This window comes from Peromyscus maniculatus, chromosome 7 (assembly GCF_049852395.1).
Source record: "Peromyscus maniculatus bairdii isolate BWxNUB_F1_BW_parent chromosome 7, HU_Pman_BW_mat_3.1, whole genome shotgun sequence".
Lineage (NCBI taxonomy): Eukaryota > Metazoa > Chordata > Mammalia > Rodentia > Cricetidae > Peromyscus > Peromyscus maniculatus.
Window position 1 is genome coordinate 112,198,176 of NC_134858.1, and position 26,792 is coordinate 112,224,967.

The 26,792-nt window shown below is 48.5% G+C and overlaps 1 protein-coding gene across 1 annotated transcript in view; it reads right to left on the minus strand.

Annotated features, from left to right (window-relative positions):
• The window catches only part of Cmtm8 (CKLF like MARVEL transmembrane domain containing 8), a 56,630-nt gene extending 31,238 nt beyond the window's left edge, over positions 1-25,392 (minus strand). Inside the window, exon 1 of the mRNA XM_006970256.4 lies at positions 25,018-25,392. Coding sequence (XP_006970318.1) covers positions 25,018-25,164 — 147 coding nt within the window. The 5' untranslated portion in view covers positions 25,165-25,392. The remainder of the gene's footprint in view (positions 1-25,017) is intronic.
• Positions 25,393-26,792: the final 1,400 nt, after the last annotated feature.

Here is a 26,792-nt window from a genome sequence, read left to right on the forward strand (position 1 = left end):
GAGTGCTGGGATTAAAGTCATGTGCCACCACTGCCCGGCTCAAAACAATTCTTAAAGCAACACACAGTATGGCTGAGTCTTGGAACATCTGGAAGAAAAAGTCTAAAAGTAGGGAAGTGGGAGGTGACTCGGTGAGTCAAATGCTTTTGTGTAAGTGTGGGGGCCTGGGTTGGGTCCCTAGCACCCACATAAAAAAGCTGGGTGCATCAGGTGTCTACAACCCCAGCATCAGGAGCAGGGACAGGTGGACCTGGGGGCGGAGCTCCCTGACCAGCCAGCTGAAACAAAATGGCGAGCTCCAGGTTCAGTGAAGAGATCCTGTCTCAAAAGCTAAGGTGGGTCAGCAGGCCACAAAAAGAAGGCATTAAAAAAAAGGACGACTTGTTGAGAAGAGGGGGTCAGTGAGGGGAGGGAAGGGTGAGGGAAGGAAAGGGGAAAACGGCAAAAATCTCACTAAATGTATGAAGCTGTCAATCTTAAAACGAGGAAAAATACAAGCAGAAAAGCATTGAGGAAGACATCCCAATGTCAACACCTGACCCCCACAAATGCACCTACAGGCGCGCGTGCGTGTGCGCACACGTATGTACGTGCACACACACCTGAAAGTACATTGCTTGTGACAGAAAAATCTCATTAAATTTTTAAATTCAACATAAAGCCTTAAGCCAATGAAATTCAAATCAACAACTACTTATTTTATGAAGCTGAACTGTTATTTACAACTCAAATATGTACTGACAACAGCCAGGCAGATTCCTTTGGGTTTATCCAAACAATGCCCATGTCATCTAATATACCCTCTGGAACAATGGCATGGTGCATGTCATTCTCCAACCGCGACCACAGCTGCTGCCAGCCCTTTCTGTGGCCTTACTGACCTACCCTGCGCCTAGCTGGGTACTTACATAATTAGTCTGTGTTCCAGTGTCATGAGCCCATGGCAAAGCACAATTCACCACCAAGGTGACTGTAAACATAAACACAGGTGTCTGTTCTGAAATAATGGCAGGCCTTGGGCAAACTCAGAATTCTAGAATTTGCTTCTAGCATTAAACTAATACAAGAATTCTGTTGTTAATAATCCCTGAAAATGCAGATATAGACCATAGGGCGGGAGACACCAGCAAGGTGGATTGGTTCTGAACTCCACCTTTCCAGCACCAAAGTCATCCACACCTGGCCTTAGACAGTCACATTTAATATACTCAAAAGCAACCTGTCACCCCCTCCAACCCCCCCCCATCATGTGCTCCCATATAAAACTGTTATGACTTGGGCTGTAATTATTTTAAAATGTGTTTGGCAGAGAACTGGCAGGGTGGGGTGGGGGGTGGGCATGTCACACCGCTCCTATGGAGTCCAGAGAACAACTTGCTAGACTCTGGGCTCTCCTTCCACCTTGTCGTTTGGGGATGGCACTCAGATAATCGGACTTGGCAGCAAGCGCCTTGCTGTCCTGAGCCATCTCACAGGTCCAGAACGGACATGTTTACAATACCAGCATGCCCCATCTAGGCCCAGAGTCCAGCATTCTGTTCATTTAGGTTGCTATATTTCAGTTAAGCTTTATAGTCTTGTTCCATAAAAGTCATAGGTATTGTTGATTTCTAAACTTATATTTTGAAACTGTTTATTACTTATGTACAGAAATGGAATTGGCTTATGATTTATTTTTGAAGGTGTGCATGTGTGCCAGTGTCCACGTGTGGTAGCTTGAATAAGAATGGCCCCCATAGGGTCATATATTTGAATGCATTGGTCTGCAGTTGGTGGAACCATGTGGGAAGGATTGGATTGGGAGGTGTGGCCTTGTTGGGGGAGGTGTGTCACTGGGGATGGGCTTTGGGGTTTCAAGAGCCAGAGGCATTCCCAGGTCTCCTCTCCGCCTCCTGATTGTGGTCAGATGTAAAGCTCTCAGCTACTGCTCCAGTGCCATGCCCGCCCGCCCGCCCGCCCGCCTGCCCGCCCGCCTGCCTGCTGCCATGCTCCCCACCACAGTGGTCATGGACTCCGTAACTGTGAGGCCCAGTAAATGTTATCTTCTACACATTACCTTTCTTCTGTAAGTTAGTGTCTCTTCAGAGCAATAGAAAAGAAACCAAGACACCGTGGGGAGCCAGAAGAGGGCACTGGATCCCCTGGAGCTGGAGGTCCAGTGGTTGAGGACTGCCGGACAGCCACCTGACACGGTGCCTAGGCTCTCTCCGGTCCCTCTACTGTCTATCTTAAATCTCTTCAGGAGGGGTTTTCAGTCCTTGGCTCTCTAAAGCGGCCCACTTGCTGCTCACCCGGGGGAAATGGCATCAGTTTTTCTTTGTGGCTCTCAAATACCAGAAAGAGCGAAGTCTCAAACTTGTGGTCTGGTGGCCAGGTCTGTTTAGCACACACAGCACCGAGCACACGTAGTCTTTAGACAAATTTTAAGAGGAGGTTAGACATTTTATCACATTTGTGAGTTCAGTTTTTTTTTTTTTTACAGTCAAATTTAGATTTAGTGTTTCTCTGAAAAAAATCAGAACTACTGCCCACGGGCACCTTTTCTCCACTGTTACCGTCAGTGGCGGTCACGTAGCAGTGCCCTGTTTAGACACAGGAGCTGCAGCCGGGCCATGGTGGCACATGCCTTTAATCCCAGCACTTGGGAGGCAGAGGCAGGCGGATGCAGATCTTTGTGAGTTCGAGGCCAGCCTGGTCTACAAAGCAAGATCCAGGAAAGGTGCAAAGCTACACAGAGAAACCCTGTCTCGAAAAACAAAACAAACAAACAAACAAACAAACAAAAACACACAAGCCGGGACTTTGGCCTTTCTCATCCCTGGCTTAACCCTGGGAGTGTCCTTGAGTCTGAGTCTTGCTTTCTACACCATGAAAACGAGTGAATGGCATGCATCTGGGCTCACTAGTAGTGTAGCAGATTCAAGTTCGATAAACTGCTGGTAGCTAACGTGTCTTAAGAAATGCTAGCTGTATTTGCATCTAGTTCCCATCACGTCAGTTCCTCCACTGCATTGTAAGCTCAGGGACAAGGACCTGTCATGTGTCATCTCACAAAGTGACACTGTAATGAGCATGGAATGCAGTCAGGTGACCTAGGGTTAGACACCAGTCTAGCTATGTACCATCTGTCAAATGCTCAATCTTCTGGAACCTTTGTCTTTATGGTCCACAATATAATATGGCAAGTAAATAGTGTGTATCACATGAATTGAGATTTTATTATTCCTTTTAAAGCCACAGATGAATCACTCATTCCATGTCAAAAGTTAAACACAAAATTCCATTTTGCATAGAGATCAGCTGGTAAATGCATGTTTCTCAGGTTCTTGGTGGTCTCCTCTATAACCTTACCAACAGTCTCCAGACAATTGGTGTGTGTACATGTGTGCAGTGCTCCTGTGTGCAGGTGCAGGTCTCAACGTCAGGGGACATTCTCAGTCACTTTCCATTCTCTGTCGCTGTCTCTGTCTCTCTCTGTCTCTCTCTCTGCCTCTCTCTCTCTGTCTCTGTCTGTCTGTCTGTCTGTCTGTCTGTCTGTCTGTCTCTCTCTCTGTTTTATTTTGTTTTTTTTTGAGACAGGGTTTCTTTATACACAGAGCCCTGGCTGTCCTGGAACTCTGTAGACAGGCTATCCTCAAGCTCACAGAGATCCTCCTGCCTCCCGCCACCACCACCGCCCTGGCCATCTTCTGTTTTTTGAGACAGTCTCTCACTGAATCTGAAGCTTCCTGGTGTTGTCAGACTGGCTGGCTAGGAAGCCCTATGGACCTTCCTTTCTTCCTCCTTCTCACTGCTGGGATCACAGACATGTGATGCTGCGTTGTGTTTGTTTAGGTAAAGTCTGGGGTTGAACCCAGGTCTTCATGCTCATGGAAAGCGTTTTACCAACTGAACCATCTCCCCAGCATCCCACACGATTTTCATACCTTTTTCACAACTGCAGCCAGAACGCACACCTCTTCTACCACGGTTTAAAGATGAATTATGTGTGTGTGTTCCCGTGGATGCCCGTGGAGACCAGCTGCACTGGCTCCCTGGGGACCCGGAGCTGCCAGTGAGTGTGAGCTGCCCTGCAAGAGTGCTGGGAACCAAACCTGGATCTTCTGCCAGACAGGACGTTCTTTTACCTCTCAAGTTATCTCTCTAGCCTAATCTTTACCGTGGCTTTGGTTGATCATGTTCATAAGGTTGGGGAATACACAAAGCAGTGTGCATTTTATTTTATTTTTTTTATTTATTTATTTTTGGTTTTTCGAGACAGGGTTTCTCTGTGTAGCTTTGCGCCTTTTCCTGGAACTCACTTGGTAGCCCAGGCTGGCCTCGAACTCACAGAGATCCGCCTGCCTCTGCCTCCCGAGTGCTGGGATTAAAGGCGTACGCCACCACCGCCCGGCTGCATTTTAATTTAAAGAATAGAGTTCCAAATATGTATTTCAATTCTATTCATCTTGTAAACATTAAGATGCATTTTCCTATTTACCAGATCGTAATTTCCAGGACCTTAATGTTCTAATTTAACCATATTCTGAATTAGTATCCATGTGCACACATGTGCATGCAGACCTGCACACACATACAGATGTTAACTAGGTGTCACATACTTTTATATCTAGTCCCAAAAGCAACCCCCTAAGGTGTGGGGCTGGTACTAATGACTCAGACAGAGAATGTACCTGCTACCCCACAACAGAGCAGAGGGCTTCGTAACGTGAACCCACTACACAAAACTCCACTTGTAGTTGGCAGGCGTTTCAGGGCCAAGAGCCCTGCCAGACTCCGAGCTTCTGAGCCTGGATCTACCCAGCCTCTGCATTAGACAGGTTCACCTGGGGAAAGCTCTCCAGCAAGGAGTCCAGCTGAGAAGACTTCATTACGTCCTGTGTTAGTCAGGCAGTTCATGCTGTGGTAACTGAGGTGATGTAAAAGGAAGAAGATTTGCTGGGCTCAGCCTTCCAAAGGTTTCCATCCACCGTGATAGGGAGGATGTAAGGAGCAGAGTTAGTTAGTATCCTGGTGGCCTGGAAGTCCAAACACGTGTTTGTGGGCTTCCTCCCCTTTATCCCCGCTGGGCCCGAGCCTACTAGCCTACCGGGAGTTGCTGTGCACGCTCAAGGAAGTCCTCCCCCTTAGCTGATCCTCTCTGGAAATACCCTCACAGACATGCTCTCTCCTGGAGCCTCTCCATTCAATCAAGTTGGCAGATAAGATCATGTGACAATCCCCGATAGAAACAGTGTCTGAACCACAAGGTAATTTACAGCAGTGAATCCAGTGGCCAGTGAGATGGCCCGGCAGGTAAAGCGCCTGATCCCTGAGATCCACATGGCAGAGAGGATTAATTTGCCAAAGTTGTCCTCTGTCCTCCACATGCTCGTGTGTGCTTGTATGCATGAATGAACACATATGTGTGCACATACACACAGACACAGACACATACACATAATAATTTAAAAAGAAAAATCCAGGCAGGGTTTCCTTAGTCCTCAGCGGTGGCTACAGTGAGAAAGTCAGTGTGCAGATCCATGTGTGGTAAGATCTGACATGCCCACCAGAGACACTCTTTATTCATGACATGCTCTAGAGCCCCCCAGTGATCTACTGGAACCATGGATCTGTGAGCAACAAAATATACAGACCAGGTCAGTTAGAGATTAACAGTAACTATGTTAGCAACTTGTTCATCTCTGTGACAAGACTGACTCATGGGAGGAAGGAAGGCCTTATTGGAGCTTACAGCTTCATAATGGGGTGAGGCCTGTGGCTGGGTTCTGACCTGGGTGTGGGAGACTGCCGCTTGGCACATCACTGAGGTGGATGAGAAGCAGAAAGGGAAAAGGAAGTAGACCAGGCTATACCTCTCAAGCCCACCGCACACCAGTGGCCTACTTCAGCCAGCCTGATTCACCTCCTCAGGGTCCACAATCTCCCCAAACACCGCCCACCGCGAGCTTATGTACTTGAGCCTATGGGGGAACATTTGACATTCAAACCGTAACAATAACCAGTCATAGAGCCGAACGCTCACAGTGGCAGACTCTCATAAAAGGTACTCAAGTCCTTCTCAAAATGTCCTGCCTTGTGCTGACCATGGCTGACTTCAAGTGACGAAGTACACAAAGAGAAACTGAGGACAAAGAGGGACCACCATGCCTGGCTCCCAGAGTGGTTGCGTGCACCTGTGGCCAGCAATGGGGAGAAGAGGCTGGTCCCAAAGGGTACTGCCCGTTGCAGTGGATCACCGGTGACCCTTAAGGCCACATTTGACTTTGCTGTTGTCGTCAAATACAGTTTTATCAGTTTGTTTTTGACACAGGGTCTCGTCATGTAGCATGAGCTGGCTTCATCCGAAACATGTTGCTGACAATGACCTTGAATTCCTGATCCTCCTGCCTCCACCTCTCACGTGTTGGGATTAAAGGCAGTGTGCCACCGTGCCTGGCTCATGTTTAATTTTACAGATTTAAATTTCTTACAGATTAACTTTTTAAGGATCTCATAATGAAGTGACCCACATTGTGGTCGCTGTTTTCAAGCAGCAGCAGAAGTGGGTCAACTGTTGGCAGAGAGCACACGGCTTGCAGAGAGCACACGGCTTGCAGAGAGCACACGGCTTGCAGAGCCAGGAATGGCGTCACCTGGCCCTTGCTCGACAGGAAAGGTCTGTCGGCTTCGGAGCTGGAGCCCTCGCTCTCTAGCAGGCCCTGAACATTACCGACTAAAATGAATATATTCACATGTCCCGACGAGATGGTATTGTTCCCACCGCAGCAATGACAGAGCAGCCTCAGAGGGGTCCCATCACCCAAGCCCCCAACTACTGCAGCGCTCAAACACGGGACTATAAAACATGGGCATCAGACACCATGCCAGCAGTGGGGGATGAGCAAGGAATAAAGACAGACATGGCTTCTGCTTTCAAGGAATCCATGTGCTCATGGGGGAGGAAGGTGAAGCGGAAATACGATCACGTGCTGTGTAACGAGCTTAGCCAACAAAAGATGGCATGTGTGACCGGGGTCCGGGTCACACTGCAGCAGAGATTCTGCTTGCCTAGGACATCATGGCTGATGTGATGTCTAAGCGCGATGCGAAATGCATGGTAATGCTTATGTAAATCAACCTGCCGTCCTGCCAGTCACAAAGAGGGGTAACAGGACCATGTACACTATGCACTTGACCTGTAAACCAGGTGGCTTATGTAGTTGCTATACTATGTTTTTCATCAGTATCATATACAACACACCTTCTTCTGCTTCTGAAGTTTACTGTAAAACAGTATGCTGGGGGGATGGCTTATCAGTATGACTGAGCCATAAGCCACTCAGGACTGGAGTTTGAATCACAGAAGCCATTAAGAAGCTGGGTGTCTGGTCCATATCTGTAATCTTCTGGTCTCTGCATATGTGCACAGGAGCAGGAGCCCCCTCCCCCAACATGTTCACATGCTCAGATACACACACACAAAAGTAAAACAGCATTCTGTGTTCTGTTGGCTGTAGCATCAATACCTTACGTTTGTCACAGGTCTTGACTGGATCGTTTCCATTGGGCTTGACCATCTCATGATGCTTTCCTCACAGACCTAGGGGCCTTAGACCATATCATATACACACACACTAGGTTTCTGTAGCATCATCTACGACGTTCTTGACCTGACAAAAACTGTGTAATGACACATTTCTCAAAACACATCCCTGTCAGGAAGTGTATCCGCACACAGCTGCAATCATGGTTAAGTGCTGAGGTTAAAAAAAAAAAAAAGTCACCATTCAGCAGGGATGACTGGGATTGCCTCCAGCTCTGTAGCCCAGCCTTCAAGTGTGGATATCTGAGGAGGCCAGAGGTGTCAGGTCTTCGGGAGGGACGGGCAGTTTCGAACTACCTTGAATGGGAGCTGAACTCAGTCAGGTCCTTTGCAAGAGCAGTACATGTTCTTAACCACTGAGCCATCTCTCCAATCCCAAACCTCCCTTTTTTGAATTAAGTATAGACTTATAAAAAGTTGCAAAAAAAAAAAAAAAAAAAAAAGGTATAGAGAGACCTTCTACACAATCACCTAGCTCCTCCTAACAGAAACATCTTATATAACTATGGTACTTCAGATCCAAACCAGAGACCTGATATGGGCAGAGCACCCTTAAGCTTAAGTAAACCTCACCATTTTTGTATTATTATTATTGATCATTATTATTTGTTGTTGTTTGAGACATGGTTTCACTGTGTATCGCAGGCCGCCTCAATCTCTCAATCCTCCTGCCTCAGTCTACCTAGTGCTAAGAGTATGGCCTCATTTGTATATTTACTATTTCTGTATGTGCCAGATCTTCATGGCATTTTACCTTTAGTGTATGACCTCAAACTAGGCCACCTCTGGTATATAACCAACGCTTCACCAGGAGCAAGATTCAAGGACTGTTCTTTCTCCTCCTCACTGGATCTGTGTTTGTTCTTCCCTTGGGTCAGAGGACAAAGAGCCACATTAGCCAGGGCCTCTGAGGACATCCAAATGGCTTGCAGGATCAGTTTCAACAGTTCTCACAACAAAAAGCCACATTAAATCTGCATCTGGTTTAGGCATGGTGGCCTAGGTTTTTGATCCCAGCACTTCAGAGGCAGAGGCAGGCAGATCTCTGTGAGTATGAGGCCAGCCTGGTCTACAGAGTGAGTTTCAGGACAGCCAGGACTATATAATATGATCATGTCTAAAAAAAAAAAAAAAAAAAAAAAAAAAGGATTCGCCTGCATCCACCCCTGCTGTCTTGAGAACAAGGCACTATTGAATCTCCCTGCTCCAACTGCCCAGACACCGGAGAGCTCCTAAAATAGTGACAGGAAAAAACAAAAACTTTCCCCTCAAACAATTGACAGGCCTTTTCCTTTTTGGCATGGACAATTCATTCAGCCAAATAAACACAAGTAGTTATGCCCTCTGGGGCTGTGTTTCCAGGCCGTCCTTGTTTACAAATGACATTTCACAGAAAAGACATGGAAGCCATCTCAAGATAACTACTACTTTCTGGCCCAGAAGAAACAGGAGAGCCATGTACAGTGTGTGTGCTGTGGTCCCAACTTCCTGATGAGGCGGGAAGCCTGCAAGATGGAGGGGCAGCCTGGGCTACACAAGGAGACTCTGCCTCAAACAAACCAATGAACAGAGATAACCAAATGGAACAGTTAAAAATACAGGAGAGGGGCTGGAGAGATGGCTCAGCGGTTAAGAGGTCCTGAGTTCAATTCCCAGCAACCACATGGTGGCTCATAACCATCCATAATAGGATCTGATGCCTTCTGCTGGCAAGCAAAGCACTCATACATAAAATAAAAGTAAATAAAAATTTTTAAAAAATCCAGTAGAGTCCACGAGTCCCTACCTTTATTTCTTTGTTACCCAGTGCAGTCTCCCTGATACTTTGATTCTCAAACTGTGGGGGGGGGGGGAGGGGGGAAGAGAGAGAAACAGAGACAGAGATAGAGGGGAAGGGAGAGAGTCAGAGAAAAACACTTTTGTCTTTTGATTTCATTTGACCATCCTAGGTTTCTACGTCAGCCTATCTCCCCCCCCACCCCCGCCCATTATGACAAGTCTATTCAATACCCCTTTCTTACTCTCTTTTTTAAAACATAAAACCAAACCAGGGTCTCATGTAGCCCAGGCTGGCCTTGAAAACTCTATGTACCAAGGATGACATCATTCTTGATCCTCCTTCCTCCACCCACCAAGTGTTGGGATTACAGGACTCTAATACCATACCCACCCAGCTTAGAGGGAACACACACACACACACACACACACACACACACACACACACACACACACACACTTCTCTGAGATGGGACCAGGGTGTCTCCAACAGGAGTCCCACAGACCTCCCCTTCAGTAAACATGGGGAGAGTTTACCCACGTCCAATAACAGATGACGTAGGCATGGGGAGTCATCTACCTCCAGCAGAGGAAACAGCCATGTGACCAAACCAGGTCAGTCAGGGACCTCCTTCAAGGCCAGTTTGGTCTACATGAGTCCCAGGCCAGTCAGGAATATACAATGAGATTCTGTCTCAAACAAACAAACAAACAAACAAATAAACAAAAAAACAAAAAAATAAACAACCCCTCCCCGCCAACTCAAGATGTAACTATAGAATTAATTGAGATAGTGTGCAGCATCCAGATCACAAAGAGAGCTTCCCGAGAAATCCACAGGGAAGCAGGACCCACCATGATGAAGCCAGGCCCATGCAACTTGTACAATATGCCAGCCCCCTTTTTTGATCTTATTTAAGCTAGTATGGTCAAATTTCCATCATCTCCACCTACCTCACCGTGGAGAACTAGAAAGGACGTTGGCAACAGTTTCAGGAAGTGTGTCCCTCTGCACAAATACTCAGCAAACGCACAAGTGCAGTAGAATCAAAGTGCCGTACACACACAGTGCCTACGAAGAGCAGAAAGGAAGTCTAACCAGAAGTTGCCGGTAGCACACACCACAGAAGCCCTGGGGTTGATCCCCAGCACCCCGGACACAGTAAGTCGTCCACCTGCCCCGGGCACCAAGCCATGTGACTGTCAAGAGAAAAACAGGTTTCAACCAGGTCTAGGCTACTTCTCCAACCTCTTTCAACACTCAGACATGATGCTTGCCTAACTCTCTGGTAAAAGTACAGAGGGCAGGTCCTTCCTAGGTCCAAAATAATTACTATAGGTTCAGCATGGTACATTCGGTCAATTTTCCAAAGGGAGAGCTAAATCTGACATCTGATTTCTCTAGATTGGCAATGAATTCAATAGGATCAGAGTCATGTGTTGGGGACAAAGGACCCAGTTTCCGTCCACTCAAGTGGACAGAAGGCAGCTTCTCCAGGCAGTGCCCAGAGTCGTCAGCCCATTTCCCAGAGAACGGAATCAATAGGATAAATTCTGTCCCTTTCTACTCTCCCTCGCTCAGGTCTTTAAAAAAAAATTATTATTATTATTATTATTATTATGTTGAAGGAATATCATTATTGACAAAGGATGACAATGAACTTGGAGTCCTTCTGCCTCCGCCTCTGAATTGCTGGGGTGTACCACTCTGCCAGGTTTATGCCAGGCCGAGGAACCCAGTGCTATGTGCATGCCAGGTAAGCACTGCCAACCAGGCTATATCTCCAGCTCACCCCTGCCTTCTTTTCAAGATTAAACAGTTCTCTCTAACCACAGGACTGGAAAGCAGCACCATGGAGACACCAGCTACTGATTCAGGGAGTAAACACATAAATAATGCCAGCAGGTGAAAAGGTCGCCCTCAGTTCCTTAAGAAAGTTCTTCTGGGAGCCGCACAAAATGAGTTCACCCAGCGCAGCATCTCCTCTGAAGAGGAGTGGCGGGGGAGGGGGGGGGCACGGACACGGACACACACAGGAAGGCTCATCCTCTAGTGCTCACTATGTGGGAATGGTGAGATGAGGTACCAGAAACCAACCTGCAGGGGCGGAGCGATGGCTCAGCCCGAGAGTGATGCTCTTCTAGGGGGAGGGTACGTCCCAGCACCCACATCGGACGGCTCACAACTGCCTGTAACTTCAGCACCAAAGATCTGATGCTGTCTTCTGGCCTCCATGGGCACTCAAACACACACTGCACACACACATAAATAAAATGAAAACCATGAAATATGTTAGCTTCTTGTGAACATTAGGACCAGCCAAGGGTCATGCGAGCTCGGGCAGGGGAAGGGGAGGAAGGCACTGGAATTCACAGGTGTATGCAGGCGCTTTGGGGACACTGGGACTGAGCCACTGAGGGACAGCAAGATCCATACCACCTAGGTAACATCACCTGTCCAAACAAAAGGCTTTGAAATATCTTGAAAAAGAAGGAAGCAGGAAGGAGAAATGAGGGGAGGGACGAGGGGGAGGAGGAGGAGGGGAAGGCCCGATGGTGACATGGAAGACACAGTAGACACCGGGTGCAGTTAGCTCCAGGGGGACATGATGCCAACAGGAAAGGCAGCATTCCAACAGGCCAAGAGAAGCCAGCTGAACTGGACTCCAGAGCACACACCGGCAATCCCAGAACTTGGAGGCTGAGGCAGGAAAGTCAAGAGTTCGAAGTCATCCTTGACTACACAGTTAGCTCAAGGTCAGCTTGGGCAAGACCAAAATTAAATGAAATAAATAGAGACACTGGAGGAGTCTTTTCAACAGAAGGATCGACACTCCAAATGGAGGCCGGGTGGTGGTGTTGCATGACTTTGATCCTAACACTCAGGAGGCAGGAGGATCTCTGAGTTTGAGTCCAGCCTGGACTGCGTAGTGAGTGCCAGGACAGCCAGGGCTGTTACACAGGGGAGAAAAATCCAAATCAAATCTAAGGTTAAATAAATAATCCCCCTGCTTGACATATTGTAGTGAGGCTGCTGGTTATAATAACATAGGGAAAAAAATGAAAATTGAAGGCGTTAAACCAGAGAGAAATGCCAGTTTACAACCAACAGCCCGCCAACTTGGACATCAGCCACAAAACCAGTAAGACAGAAGGAAGACCCCTTGGATACCCTGACGTGAAACACAGTAGCTGTCAGTTTAGGATTGTGTGACCTGAGTAGTTATCTCCCAAGAATGAGGAAGAGAGAGATTTTCAGAAAACTGAAGCAGTTGGGGGGTCAGAGCATGGGGTGAAAAGCAGCCACGTGGGCCGTGAGCAAGGTTCAAGCGCTACCGCACAAGGTGATGATGACGCTTCCCCCAGGCGGACATGGATTAAACGGAAATGCGTTAGGCGATAAAAGTTCTTCCCGGGCTCAACAGGAATCAGATGAAATATTCACTCAGGTGAAACATTCTTTAGTAACAGGGGCCACTCTGGGCAGGTAGGGTAAGAGGGGGTGTGGGGAAGGTAGGGGCCTCAATAACCAACAGAACAGGAAACATCACATTTATAAAGTTTAGAGGGTAAGGGTCTCTGGTCCTCAGAGAGAATGGGTCTCTGAGTTCAGCACATCAGTGAAGGTATCTTCTATAAAGCCATAAAGAGAAAAAAAAAAGAAAGAAGTCATAAATTAGGAAATTAATCCCACTGTTCCACCCTACCTCAGAGCTGTTACATTCTAGGGGTCTAGCACCTTGGGGAAGGTTACAGATGGACAGGATGTGAAATGTCTCTGGTCCACTCTACAGGGGCACCTCCCTGTGAGTTAACTGACTCTGGTGACTTGTGAAGGTGTTATCCCATTTGCAGTTGTGAGGAACATTTTGTTTAGGAACTGGGCGAAACTATGGCTAACCTATGCACTAATTATGCACCGTAGCTAGGGGAGCCCCTGGAATAGACAAGGGTAACCAGCAGATGAAGAGAGAAAGAGCGAGGAACAGGACAGGAAATTATCAGCCTGAAGGGTGGCTGCTCAGTCACCACAGAGAAGGCGCCAACCATAGAACAGTTATAAAATGGATTATGACAGAGCTGTAGACGTTAATGAAAAACAGCTGAGTTATCCACGTGGGAAATGGTAATGAATGAAATCGACCAACTGTAGGGGAAGGTATCCATGCAAGTCTATCGTCCTTGAGATTTCAAAATGAGTCATCTTAACGATACCTAGACTAGGACCAAGACTCAATCCGTGTGTCTTTTCTGCCCAGAAAACAAAGGCCACATTCAGGTTTTTGTTTTGTTTTATTTTGTTTTTGAGACAAGATCTCATGTAGCCTAGGCTGGGCTCAAAGTTACTAAGCAGACAAGGATGACCTTTAACTCTGATAATCCTGCCTCCATCTTTCAAGTACTGGGATTAAAAAGATTTGCACCACCACGCCCAGTACTGAGGCTGGAGCCCAGGACTTCCCATGTGAAGCAAGTACTCTACCAGCTGAGCCACATCCCCAGCCCCTCATTAATCACCAGACACTGACGCCCTGCTGGTCTCACCACCCTGCACTGAGAAGGATACAATACATAGCATCATTTCCCTGGGAGGCACCCACTGCACACAACCCCAGTCTACCCACTAGGAAGTGCGAACATGTCTATTTTTGAGGATTCCTTCTTAAAAAGTTTATTTCAAACATTACAGAATACAGATTAAAAATGCTTAAAGAAAACAAAACAAAACCCAAACAAACACATGGGTGTATTTACACCCAGGGAGAGGGCAGGACAACCTTCAAGATGTGACACTGTCGTATTTTTAATTTTACTATTATTATTATTAATATTAGAGACAGAGTCTCACTATGTAGCTTTGGCTGGCTGTGAGCAACCAGATGTGGATTCTGGGAAGAAGTCCATTGAAAGAGCATTGAACACTCTTAACTGATGGCCATCTCTATCTCTCCATCTCTCCAGACCCTCCTTCCACTTGTTAGTGGCTTCCAGAGGTTGACTTAGGTCAACAGACTTGGGCAGTGTGCTGGCTAGTTTAATATCAACTTGACACATGCTATAGTCATTTGAGAGGAGGGAGCCTCAATTAAGAAAATGCCTCCATTGCTATAGGCAAGTCTGCAAGACATTTTCTTAATTAGTGATTGATGTGGGAGGGCCCAGCCTATTATGGCTGCCATGCCTGGGTTCTATAAGAAAGCTGGATGAGCAAGACATGTGCAGCAAGCCAGTAAGCAGCATTTCTCCATGGCCTCTGCATCAGCCCCTCCAGGTTCCTTGTGGTGGTATTGTGTTCCCCAAAATATTGTGCGCCCTAATAAACTTATCTGGGGTCAGAGACAGAACAGCAACTAGATACAAAGGCCAGAAAATGGTGGCATTCACACCTTTAATCCTAGCATTCCAGAGGTAGAAATCCATCTGGGATCTCTGTGAGTTCAAGGCCACACTGGAAATGGCCAGGCATGGTAACACACACCTTTAATCCCAGAAAAAACGAGCCTTTAATACTAGGGAGTGATGGTAGAAAGGAAAGATATGTAAGGCGTGAAGACCAGAAACTAGAAGCATTTGGCTGGTTAAGGTTTTAGCTTTTGAGCAGCACAGTTCAGCTGAGAACCATTCGGATATGAGGACACAGAGGCTTCCAGTCTGAGGAAACAAGATCAGCTGAGCAATTGGCCAGGTGAGGTTAGCTGTGGCTTATTCTCTCTCTCTGACCATTCAGCATTTCACCCCAATACTTGACTCCGGGTTTGTTTTATTAATAAGACTAAGATTCATGCTACAGTTCCTGTCTTGACTTCCTTCAGTGAAGAACTGTGATGTGGAAGTGTAAGCCAAATAAACCTTTTCCTCCCCAAGTTGCTTTGGTCATGGTGTTTATCACAGCATTAGTAACCCTAAGACAGGCAGCAAGTACCTTTCCCTACTGCGCCATCCCACAGCCCCGCCCCCATACTGATGTGTGTGTGTGTGTGTGTGTGTGTGTGTGTGTGTGTGTGTGTGTTTTAATGCTTTATGATATTCCAGTTGAACAGGTAAAAGGAGGAGGCATCGAGCCAGATGTTGTATATCCCAGAATTTGGGAGGTGAAGGAGGGAAGATGAGGTGTTCAAGGCCAGCCTACGTATGCTACATGAAATCTGTCTCAAGAAGTAGAAAGGCAGGAGGGTGGGGGTAATCTTGCTCTGAGAGCCTGGGAAAAGACACCACCCTACTTCGTACTTGCCCAAGTCTGGGAATTAACCACAGCAGCCAATCCCCAAGTGCTCTGGGAAGTGGGAACAGGAAACACAATTGGTAACTCCTACCTGAGCCGTTACCCAGACTACCACCTGGTCTCCCATCTTTTCTCAGTTCAATGTAATCACATAATAGAAATTAAAAAAAAAAAAAAAATCCAGCAATAGCTACCCAGGCAGTATAAACATTAGGTCTTGATGTGGAATAAGAAAGAAAAGGAAACCCACCGGGAAGTCCTAGCAAGGCTAAAGGCCCTTAGATCTAAGTTGGGGAGGGGGAGTGTGCTGTCTGCATGCACATGCACTCAGGGATGGGCCCTGAGGCCAGGGTACAGGGTCCTGTCTCTACCCCACTATAGCCCTACCGTCTGGGGTTACAGGGGTCAGCTCTTTGTTGTTTTTCGAGACAGGGTTTCTCTGTGTAACAGTCCTGGCTGTCACGGAACTCACTCTGTAGACCAGACTGGCCTCGAACTCACTGTATCCGCCCACCTCTGCCTCCCAAGTGCTGGCATTAAAGGTGTGAGCCACCACTGCCTGGCTCAGGTGCCAGCTCTTTACACAGACAGTGGGGAGCCGGGTGGTGGTGGTGGTGGTGGTGGTGGCGGCGGCGGCGGCGGCGGCGGCGGCGGCGGCGGCGGCGGCGCACGCCTTTAATCCCAGCACGCGGGAGGCAGAGTCAGGTGAATCTCTGTGAGTTCGAGGCCAGCCTGGTCTGCAGAGTGAGATCCAGGAAAGGCACCAAAACTACACAGAGAAACCCTGTCTCAACCCCCCCCCCCCCCCCCCCCCCGCCCAAATGCAGACACTGGGGATTTGAACTCATCCTCAAGCTTGCACAGCAAGCTCTCTGAGCCACATTCCCCTGCCCCTGGCTCCCCCCCACCCCCAACTATTCAACATAGCTATTGTAGACATCCTCAAACACCTCCAACTCTAAGGGAATGCGTTGCCGGTGAGACAGAAAACAGAGCCACGGGCTGTCTCCCTCTAAGGCAAACCTGGGCCCGAGGACTGTAAGACCAGCATTCCCCCTCTTGACTGCAGCCACAGTGATGGCCACCCAAGAGCGTCAGCTTCTAGGGGCCCCTTCAAGCATGCTCAAGGCTAGTACTTCCGGTCGAGACTTATTCTCTACAGCGATCTCAGACACCGATAGAGATCTCATGTTGCAGCCTTTAAAGCCATAATTTCAAAAATTCTGTGCTGCCTCCAGATGTTTCTAGAAACAAGGCAGATTTTTAAATAAATACAGCTATCTTTCTTCTGAATTACTGTCCCCCCTAAGACGGAACTTCTTATAATTAGATTTGGGATATGGGAAGGAAAGAGCGGGTGAGATAAGAAACAAGGTTGTTTCTCAGCACAGGTCATTAAGCTCAGACCACTGGAAAATCAACCACCCCGAGGTTTTTCAGGGTTTCTTTGGCTCAAGCCTTACAGGACTGAAGTTGATGTAATCTTTCCACTGGACTGCAAAGTCGAATCATTCACAACCGTAGCTAGATCATTCTATTAATCTTTTACAAAGTCTAAATAAACTCAGCGTGGTAAAATAAGCAGGTCTCTCAGTTTCTTACTCTAGTTTTTAACCTTTTAGATTCTTAGCAGGACAGTGGTGGTGCACACCTGTGATCCCAGCACTCAGGAGGAAGAGGCAGGTGGATCTCTGTGAGTTCAAGGCCAGCCTGTTACAGAGTGAATTCCAGAATAGCTAGAGCTGTTAGATAGAGAAACCTGTCTGGGGCGGGGGAGATTCTTTAATGTTATGATCCTGCTAGGTGTGGTGGTTGGAATCCTAGCACTTGGGAGGCTGAGGCTAAGATGGACAGCTGAAGCCTGGGCTACACAAGGAGACTTCATCTCAAAAACCAAGGGCTGGAGGTGTAGCTCTGTTGGTAGATTGTTTGCCTAGCATACTGAGGTTCAGTCCACAGCATCATGTGAATCAGGTGTGGTGGTACATGCCGGTAATCCCAGCAATCGGGAGCCGAATCATCATTGCTACAAGGTGAGCTGAAGCCAGCCTGCGATACAAGAGGCACTGTCACTAATAAACAAATATGTGCCCCCGCCACGAAGCACAGTTCACATTAGAGATGCTGAGTCTATGCCTAGGTAGGCAGCTTGTCAACAAGTGCTGGGACAACTGGACAGGTGTATGTAAAAGACTGAAGTGAAATAACTGGTACCCCCCCCCACCCCACCCCGGGATAGGGTTTCTCTGTGTAGTTTTGGTGCTTGTCCTGGAGCTCACTTGGTAGCCCAGGCTGGCCTCGAACTCACAGAGATCTGCCTGGCTCTGCCTCTCGAGTGCTGGGATTAAAGGCGTGTGCCAACACTACACTGCCTGGCTCTGAAGTGAAATCTTAACCATAAAAAAAGCATAAAACGAATTCGGAATGAACACACAGCAGTGAATGCCTATGACTTAATTAGGTAAAGATTTCCTGGAAATGACAAAATGCACATACAACAAAATGAAAACCTGGGGGCTGGAGAGATGGCTCGGTAGTTACCAGCACTGGCTGCTCTTGCAGAGGATCCAGGTTCAGTTCCCAGCACCCACAAGGTGGCTCAAACCACCTGTAACTCCACTTCCAGGGGCTCTGCACCTTCTTCTGACCTCTGCAGGCACCATGCACAGACATGGTGCACACACATACATACACAAAACACTCATACACATAAAATAAAAAGAACTAAACCTGTAAGAATAAAAGAAGGAAAAACTGGATTTCATCCCAATAAGCAGTGCATGTATGTTAAAGAACACTATCAAGAAAAGTGAAAAACAAAACAAAAACAATATCAACTCATAGCATGGGAGAAAGGTTTTCAAGGTGTGGAGCTGTTGAGGAATTTATAGCAGCTTACAGAGAGAACTCAGGATAAAAAGCAAACCAGGTCTGGGGAAACAGATCAAGTCGGTAAAACGCTTACTTTGTAAGCACTCAGACAGGGTTTCTCTGTGTAACAGCCCTGGCTGTCCTGCAACTCACTTGTAGACCAGGCTGGCCTCGAACTCACAGAGATCTGCCTGCCTCTGCTGGGATTAAAGGCATTTGCTATAGGGATTTATATTTTTTTTTGGGGGGGGGGGAGCCTACTGTGGTAATGCTTGCTTATAATCCCAGGGCTGGGGAGGCAGAGATTGGAGGATTCCTGGGCATCAGTGGCCATCAGGCTAGCCTGTTATGCAAGCTCCAGGCCAAAGAGGGACCCTGTTTCCAAACCAGGAGGACATTAGAAGTTGTACACACTCATGGCATGTTCACCCCCCACAACGACATGCACATCCACATATGTGCACACAAACACACATACAAATTAATTTTTAAATTAGCAAAGGATTTAAATAGACATTTCTCAAAAAACCATACACACACACACACACACACACACACACACACACACACACACGACAAAAAGACACAGAAAGATTGCTCAGGGAGTTTGGTCTGCAGGGAAAAGCAAACCAAACCCACAATGGTGGAACGCTTCACACCCAGCAAGATGACTAGAATGAAAGAATGCCCTTGGTGAGCAACGAAAGCCTCATAGCCTGGATGGACAGCAGGCAACCCAGCAGCTTTGGAAACAGTCTACTGAGTCTCAAGACATTAATCCGAGTCACCTCATGTGATTCCATTTCTTTAGCTAAATGCCCCAAAGAATAAGCAAAACAAACAACAAAACCTTGTCTTTTACAGAAGTTTGTCCATTAAGGTTTACTGTCATATTCATAATGGTTAAAATATAGGAGCAGCTCAAATGTCTGCCAACTGGTGAATGCATAAACCAAATCATGTACACATCAATGGGTGGAGCAGCATTTGACTACAGAAATAATAAAATACTCAGACACTCCACAGAATGGGTGTAGCTTGATATCTGTTGGTGTGTATGTGTGTGTGTAGTATGCATGTTTGTGCATGTACACATGCCCATGGGTACACATGTAGAAGCCAGAGGATGATTTCAGATGTCCTCCTCCATTGCTCTACACCCTATTTTTTTTTTTTTTTTTTTTTGAGACAGGGTCTCTCATTGGACCTGGAGCTCATCAGCTGGCCAGTAAGCTTGTCGATCCACTTGTCTCCACCCCCTAGCACTGGGGTTACAGGTGCGTGCCACCTCACCCAGCTTTTTACGGGGTGCTGGGGATTTGAACTCAGACCCTCATGCTTATGAAACAAGCATTTTGTGGACTGCATGGATGATTCTTGGAAGCATGACGCTCAATGGCAGCCTTTGAAGAGTAAGGGCTCCATTTATCCGTCATGTGCAGAGCAGGCAAACCCACCAAGAAGGAAAGTAGGTTAATGATTCCCCCAGGCAGACAAATGGCAAGAATGGGGAGTGACTGCCAGCAGGTACAATGCTCTTTAATGAGGTAAAGTTCCAATTAGCTAATGGGGACAATGTGTCCAAACCTATAATCATCTATGGTCCCCTGAATTGTACACCTTATAAAAGGTCAACTTTACAAATGAGTTAGATCTCAGTAAAGCTAAACCTGGTCACAAAATCATGGCCAGGGAGGACATAACCCCTCCCGCTCCTCCCCAGGGGGGACACTATCGTTATTTTGCTAAATGGACATGGTATCATACTTTCTAAATATTTCTGTTTGTACCCACAGATTAGTGCTGCCCTCAGCCTGGGCCCGGGAGCCTTCTGTTTGCAGTGAGTGGTGGTTAATGCAGAGACTCATAACTGGTCAGAGTGCCGTGACTAAGTGACTAGTTGAATGCTTTACCCTACGTGGCACGTCTGTATCACCCCTTCTAAGGCTCAGGTATAGGAGGAGGGGCAGGAAGTAAGAGCCCAAGGATGGGGATATGCAACACGACTGCTGGACCCACAAACTCACAGCAGCTGTGGCTACTTGCTTGAGACCTGCCCAAGACCCCATCCCTCCCTAAAGAGCCACAGGTGCTGGGGAGGGGAGGCCTACTCCTCAGTAAGTCAATAACCCCTTACCCCTGCTCCCACAGGCACCCCTTATGAAGCGCATGACCACCATGGCCTCATCCTTTAAAATGGATTCTAAGTACTCTAAGAGTAAAATGACCCAGATTCTTTCCTGGAACTTGCTCTATAGACCAGGCTGCCCTAGACTCAGAGATCTGCCTACCTCTGCCTCCCAAGGGCTGGGATCAAAGGCGTGCACCACCACCTGGCCAAAAAGATTCATTTAGCTTTAAGGATGGTTGTTAAAATGTTGCTCAAAGCCAGGCAGTGGTGGTGCACATCTTTAATTCCAGCACTAGGGAGCAGAGGCAGAGGCAGGCGGATCTCTGAGGGTTCAAGGACAGCCTGATTTACAGAGTGAGTTCCAGGACAGCCAAGGCTATACAGAGTAACCCTGTCTCAAAAAACAAACAAAAATGTTGTTTGAAGAAGGAAACAAGCACATTTACAACAGCAGGAGCCTGGATGGTTCTGGGACAGTATGTGATCATAAAGAATGAAGTAAGCAGGGCCTAGAGAGTTGGTTAAGGGGTTAATTAGGAGCAAGGCTGCTCTTGCATCCACACGGCCACTCACAACTATCTATAACTCCAGTTCCAGGGGACTTAACTCTGTTTTGGCTTCCTCAGGCACCAGGCACACATGTGGTATCTAAATACCCATGCAGGCAGAACACCCATGCACATAAAATAAATAAATATTTTTTAAAAAGACAAAAGTAAGTTGGTCAGGGAGGTAGAAATTATATAATAACGGATGCTTTTTAAAAAAATGGAATAGCGTAAGGGGGACACATGCCTTTAATCCCAATCCCAAAACTCACAAGGCAGGCACAGGTGGATCTCTTGTATTTCTAGGCAAGCCTGGTCAACATAGTGAGTTTCAGTGTAGCCAGGGCTACATGGTGAGACCCTGTCTCACAAAACAAGGAAAATAAAAAAGCTGGGGGGAATAAGTGAATGAAGAAAAGAAAGAAAGAAAGAAAGAAAGAAAGAAAGAAAGAAAGAAAGAAAGGAAGGAAGGAAGGAAGGAAGGAAGGAAGGAAGGAAGGAAGGAAGGAAGGAAGGAAGGAAGGAAGGAAGGAAGGAAGAAAGGAAAAGAGAATAAGAGGGAGCAAATGTGTCCATAGTCAGGAAGCAGGGAGTGCATGCTAGTGCTCAGCTCACTTTCTCTGTTTCATTCAGTCAGGGGTCCCACCCCTGGGAGGCTACTGCTACAGTCAGGGGTAGTTTTACCATCACCATTAACCCAATCTAGAAACTTCCTCACAGACAAGCACAGAGGCCTGTCTCCCAGGTGATTAATTCCTGTCAAGCGGACAACCCATTAACCACCAGGGCCCCAGCAAGAGTTGTCGATGGGGCTACATTTTCTAAAAATTATGGATAAGTAGCGTACTCTTAAGAAATTCCAGAACATACCCTAAGAGGTAAATAATGGTTCACCAAGAGTGCTTACCCACGAAAGTAGGCCCACAGCAGGTCTTTGTGCTGGAACTATCCCACACATTTCAAGATGTTTGGCATCCCTAGCCTGCGTGGGGCACTAGCCAAGCAGTAGAATCCCCTGCATTATAGCAATCACACTTCAAGATGCTCCCCACTTACAGATGAGGGGCACCGTGCCTGGGAAGAACCACCGTGGGGAGCAGTAGTTCATCCTTTCAGAGTTTCTTTTTCCTCTGATTTTTTCCGCAAAGACCTCTGTGAAGTGGAAATTGCTCAGGAGCTGACAAGATGGTGCCTTAGTCCCTGGCCCTGAGTCCACCCAGTCTGTGCTTCCTCAGCCAAGTTTGCTTGTGACAGCGCAGGAAATAAAGGGGACTTAACGTTATGACATGGATGCCATAATTCATTTGAAAGCCACCAATAATAGGAAGGATTCAATTAGCTGAGATTGTTGCAATCACCTTGATTCTGTTTCAAGTGCTTGTAATAGTTACAAGATTGCAGCATCCTACAATTCGCAGGTCAAGTAGCCAGGCTGTTACTAGCTTGTAATAAAACTGTAAAAGGAAAGAAACCCCTATAATTTGGTTTCAACATAAGAGTTACCATGACACAGCCTTGAGTGTCAGGTTGAGCGGCCAGGCCACTCCCTCCTCCCCAAGAGGCCAGACAAGCAATTTGAATGACAGATGCTGGGAAATGGGGTTTGCTCTCTATTATTTCATATTTATTTATTTATTTATTTTGATTTTTTTGAGTCAGGGTTTCTCTGTGTAGTCCCAGCTGTCCTGGAACTCCTGTAGAGCAGGCTGGCTTTGAACTCAGAGATCCACCTGCCTTTGCCTCTGCCTCCCAAGTGCTGGGATTAAAGGCGTGTGCCATCCCCTAGCTCAAGGGTTATTTGACTTTTAAAACAGGCACAGTTAGCTCTGTTCAACAAAGGCAGGTACTGATTGGGGAGATGGCTCAGTGGATAAAGAGCCTGCTGCCCAAATATAAGGACCTGAGTTTGGATCCCCAGCACCCATGAAAAATCTGGGTGTGGTGGTATGCACCTATAACGCCAGTGTTCAGGGTTTGGATCCCAAAGGCTCACCAATGTCCCAGTTCAGTGAGAGATTCTGTCTCAGAAAAGAAGGTGGAGGGCTGGTAAGAGGGCTCCGTGGACAAAGGCATTTGCCACCAAGCCCGACAATTTGCTTTCAATCCAAGGACCCACATAGAGGAGAGAATCGACTGTCATGTCTTCTGGCCTCCACACGCACCCCCAGCCCAATAAAGGAGGGGAATAGAGGAAGACACTTCCGTGTCACTCCTCGGCCTCCACAAGTGCCGAGATGAGCGAGCATCCCCACACATGCCCATGCACACACATACTGAGGACGGTTCTATTTACAAGGGTTCCCATCTTTCTCAAAAAGCTCATCGCAATCTAGAGACCCCTGGCAACTCATCAACAGCAGTTATTTCTAGTGTTGGGATGACTGGTCCTTTATGTTTCTTCTTTTGCTCTTATATTTTCTGAAAAAGTATGCAACAGGAGCACGTGGGTTGTAAATGGGAAACCAGGAAGTGGTGGTGGTCCAGGCCCACCGCCAGAAGCCCCAGCTCCGTCCCTTGAGCGTCTGTTTGCTCTGCAGAAGCAGGAGAGCTTGCCAACTCCTTCACTCACACAGCAAATATTTGTGGAGCTCTTGAACGCCAGGTCTTGCGCGGCGACTCCAATACTTTCGGCTATTTCTTACGGCTGCAGATATCCTCAGGGCTGGCTGGGCCAGCCACTCGGGAAATGAGCTAAGCCAACACTTTCCCAACTTTCCGTGCAAGGGGACCACTGGGAAACGGACTCACTGAGTTTGGGATCTGAGACTGTGGCGCCAGCAAGCTCCCAGGATCCATTCAGGTGTTGCTGAAGGCTTCTCAGAGGGTCCACCCAAGTCCTCAGCCACTCGACACCACGATCACCGCCCCCGCCTCCCCCGCACCCCCCGCTTTCATAGGGGCTAGATTTCAACTCCACAGAAGGGGGACCCCTGTTAGACAGTGTAGTCGAATCTCCTTAGCAGGTAAGAGCAGAGACCAAGAAAAGGGCAGGCATGGATTTGAATCTCAGCTCCACCACCCACGGGGAAGCTTTACTCCTCCCCTTCTCTGGGCCTCGGTTTCCTCACGTGTAAAAGGAGCGTCCTTGCAGCCACCGTCACAAGGGAGCGTTGCAGGGACGCTTCTTCAGGACTTGACACCCTCCCTGGCAGAGGGCGAAGACAATAGACAGTGGCCGCCACTCGTTGTCAACGCAACTCCAGGCGGAAGGCCCGGCTTCCAAGGGAGAGAATGCGCAAGCCCTGCCCCCTCCCAGGCACGTGCCCAGCCCCCACCAGGATGTGCTCCGGTAAGGTACAGCAGCCCTTAGGTTCTCAAAGAGGCTGGGGTTCTCGGAATTTGTTCAGGGAAATTTTCTTGACTCATCTCCATCTGACTACAGGAGGATAATCACGAAAATGATTTTTTCCCCCTTTATAACTAACATTAGGGAAATTTTTAGAGCTGGGGGTGCGGTTCAGTGGTAGAGCATCGGCCTAGCACGTGAGGCTCTGGGTTGCAACCCAGCACTGTGGAGGGGTCAGGGACCCATGCACGTGTACATCAGGTGAGGGAGGCCCTAGGTATCCCAGACACCCAAGATCAATAAAAGCCCACTGAGTCTCCAGCTCCCGGGATAGGCCACCATCCTCGAAAGAAAACAGCAAGCTGGGAAGCCTCCCACAGCAGACATCCTGAGGGTCACGACCGTCGGTGCCCAAGAGAGTGCAAGGCGCAAGAACATGGATGTGAGTTTTGCACTTTACAAAGACATCGAGGCTGAGCTCAAGAGCGTTCCCGGAGCCCGCGGGAAGACCGGAGCCAGCTCGGTGGGCGGAGCTGGAGGCGCGCGAGCTAGCCGGGTCCACCTGCCTCCCACGGCCCGACCCGGTCCGACACTCACGATCTCGGCCACAATCAGGAGTCCCGGCACGGTGCGGAGGAACTCTCGGTCGTAGGCGAAGCTGCTGCTGGTGGTGGAGAAGTTCTCGGCGAAGGAGCTGGCGGTGGTGGTGACCGTGTGCGAGCGCGCGCGCTGCGATTCTTCCATCGTCGCGCCCGGAGCTGGTCCGGGTCCCCGGGGACCCTACCCCCACCCAGCGAGCTCCCTGGGCCCAGGGTCGCCGGCCAGGGACAGGGAATCGCGGCCGGCGGGTGGCGGGCGCGCCGGGGTGGTCTCCCGGGGTCAGGCCCGCGAGTGTCCCCACTCGTCGGCGCGCGCGCTCCGGAGCTCCGCGGGGACCCGGCAGCGGGATCGCTGGCAACCGGTGGCTGCGGGAGGCGGGGGAGGGGAGGAGAGGGGAGGGGCGTAGACGGGGCGGTGGGGGGCGGGCACTCGGGGACCTCCCCGCGGGGGCGCCGCCGCGCGGCCATTGCACCTGTCGCCCGGGGACTGAGAGCTCGCAGGGGTGCAGGGACGCGCAAAGGGAACGCTAAGAGTGAGCGGCACCTCCTAGTCGCACCCCTCCTCTCTCCGGCCACAACCAGGCTCCGCCCACCTAGGGCCACGGAGCTCAGACCTGCTTCCTCCCACCTGGCCGGACTGGCAGCAGGGCCTCTTAAGGAAACCCGGGCCTCTAGGGACGTGGCGGCTCCGGGACTCAGACAGCCAGGCGGATGGGGGAGGGAGGCCGTAATTGTGATCCAACCGGACCTTAGACCCGGGATCGATGCGAGGCCGCTTGGACAGTGGACAGTTCTCAGGCCCTCCGCTGCAGCCGCCAAAAGCCGGGTGCTGTTTCCTGTCCCTCCTGTCTGGAACAATTTGAGGAACTAACTTAATTGCTGGGCTGTGAGAACGAGACACTTGCAGGCGCTCCCCACAACTCTGGCGGGGACTAGCTGGAGCATAGAGCGGAAGATGGAAGGTGGAGAAACGTCCAGGGTCCCTGGTCAAGATGTATCATTGTGACTGTCCTCATTAGCCCTGGAGAGGGAAAACAAAACAAAACAAACAAACAAAAACCCCAGCAACTTGTTTCAAACAAGCTTGAAAGGGACCGTCTGTGCAAAGTGATGTTTATGACAAGCTAGCTGTGCTTTCCTGGGGTAAGCGGGGAGGAGGTGGGCATCTCACTGAGTGGCAGCGGTGTGCCCGTCAGGTGAATGCTAAGCTGAAACCTGGGTGCTTGTGTAATTAGCATAAAGTTATTGGCTCTGCTTTGCCGGGCCTCAGTGGTGCCACCTGCGTTTCCAAACAAAACAAGGTAAGAGCTTTGATGGATGATGGACCGCTGGCCAAAAAGAACCAGTCCCTGTGCCGGTCCTTCTGTTTTATGAAGAGTGACAATAGACAATTTATCTGAACCTACCAAATGGGGAGGAAATAATCCAGTAAAATACAGTTTTGAATTCAAAGTGGAGGCATAACAGGTTTAAAAAGTAGTCAGGCGTATTCTATCAGGAGAGCCAAAAAGAAAGCACAGATAGCAAGCTAATAGGAGTTAGTTTAAGCCTGGAGCCTCCCTAGGAAGAACTCTGGGATAAAGAGTCTCAAAGGCCAACAATTCCAGGGTGGTGGCTCATACCTATAATCCTAGCACTGGGGGACCCGAGGCAGGAGGATGGCTACAAGGTCAAAGCTAGCCTAAAGCTACAGTGTTTCAAACAAGAGTCTGAGCTGCATAGTGAGCTCAGTAAGAGCCTGGATACAGACAGCCTATCTCAAAATAGATAGTT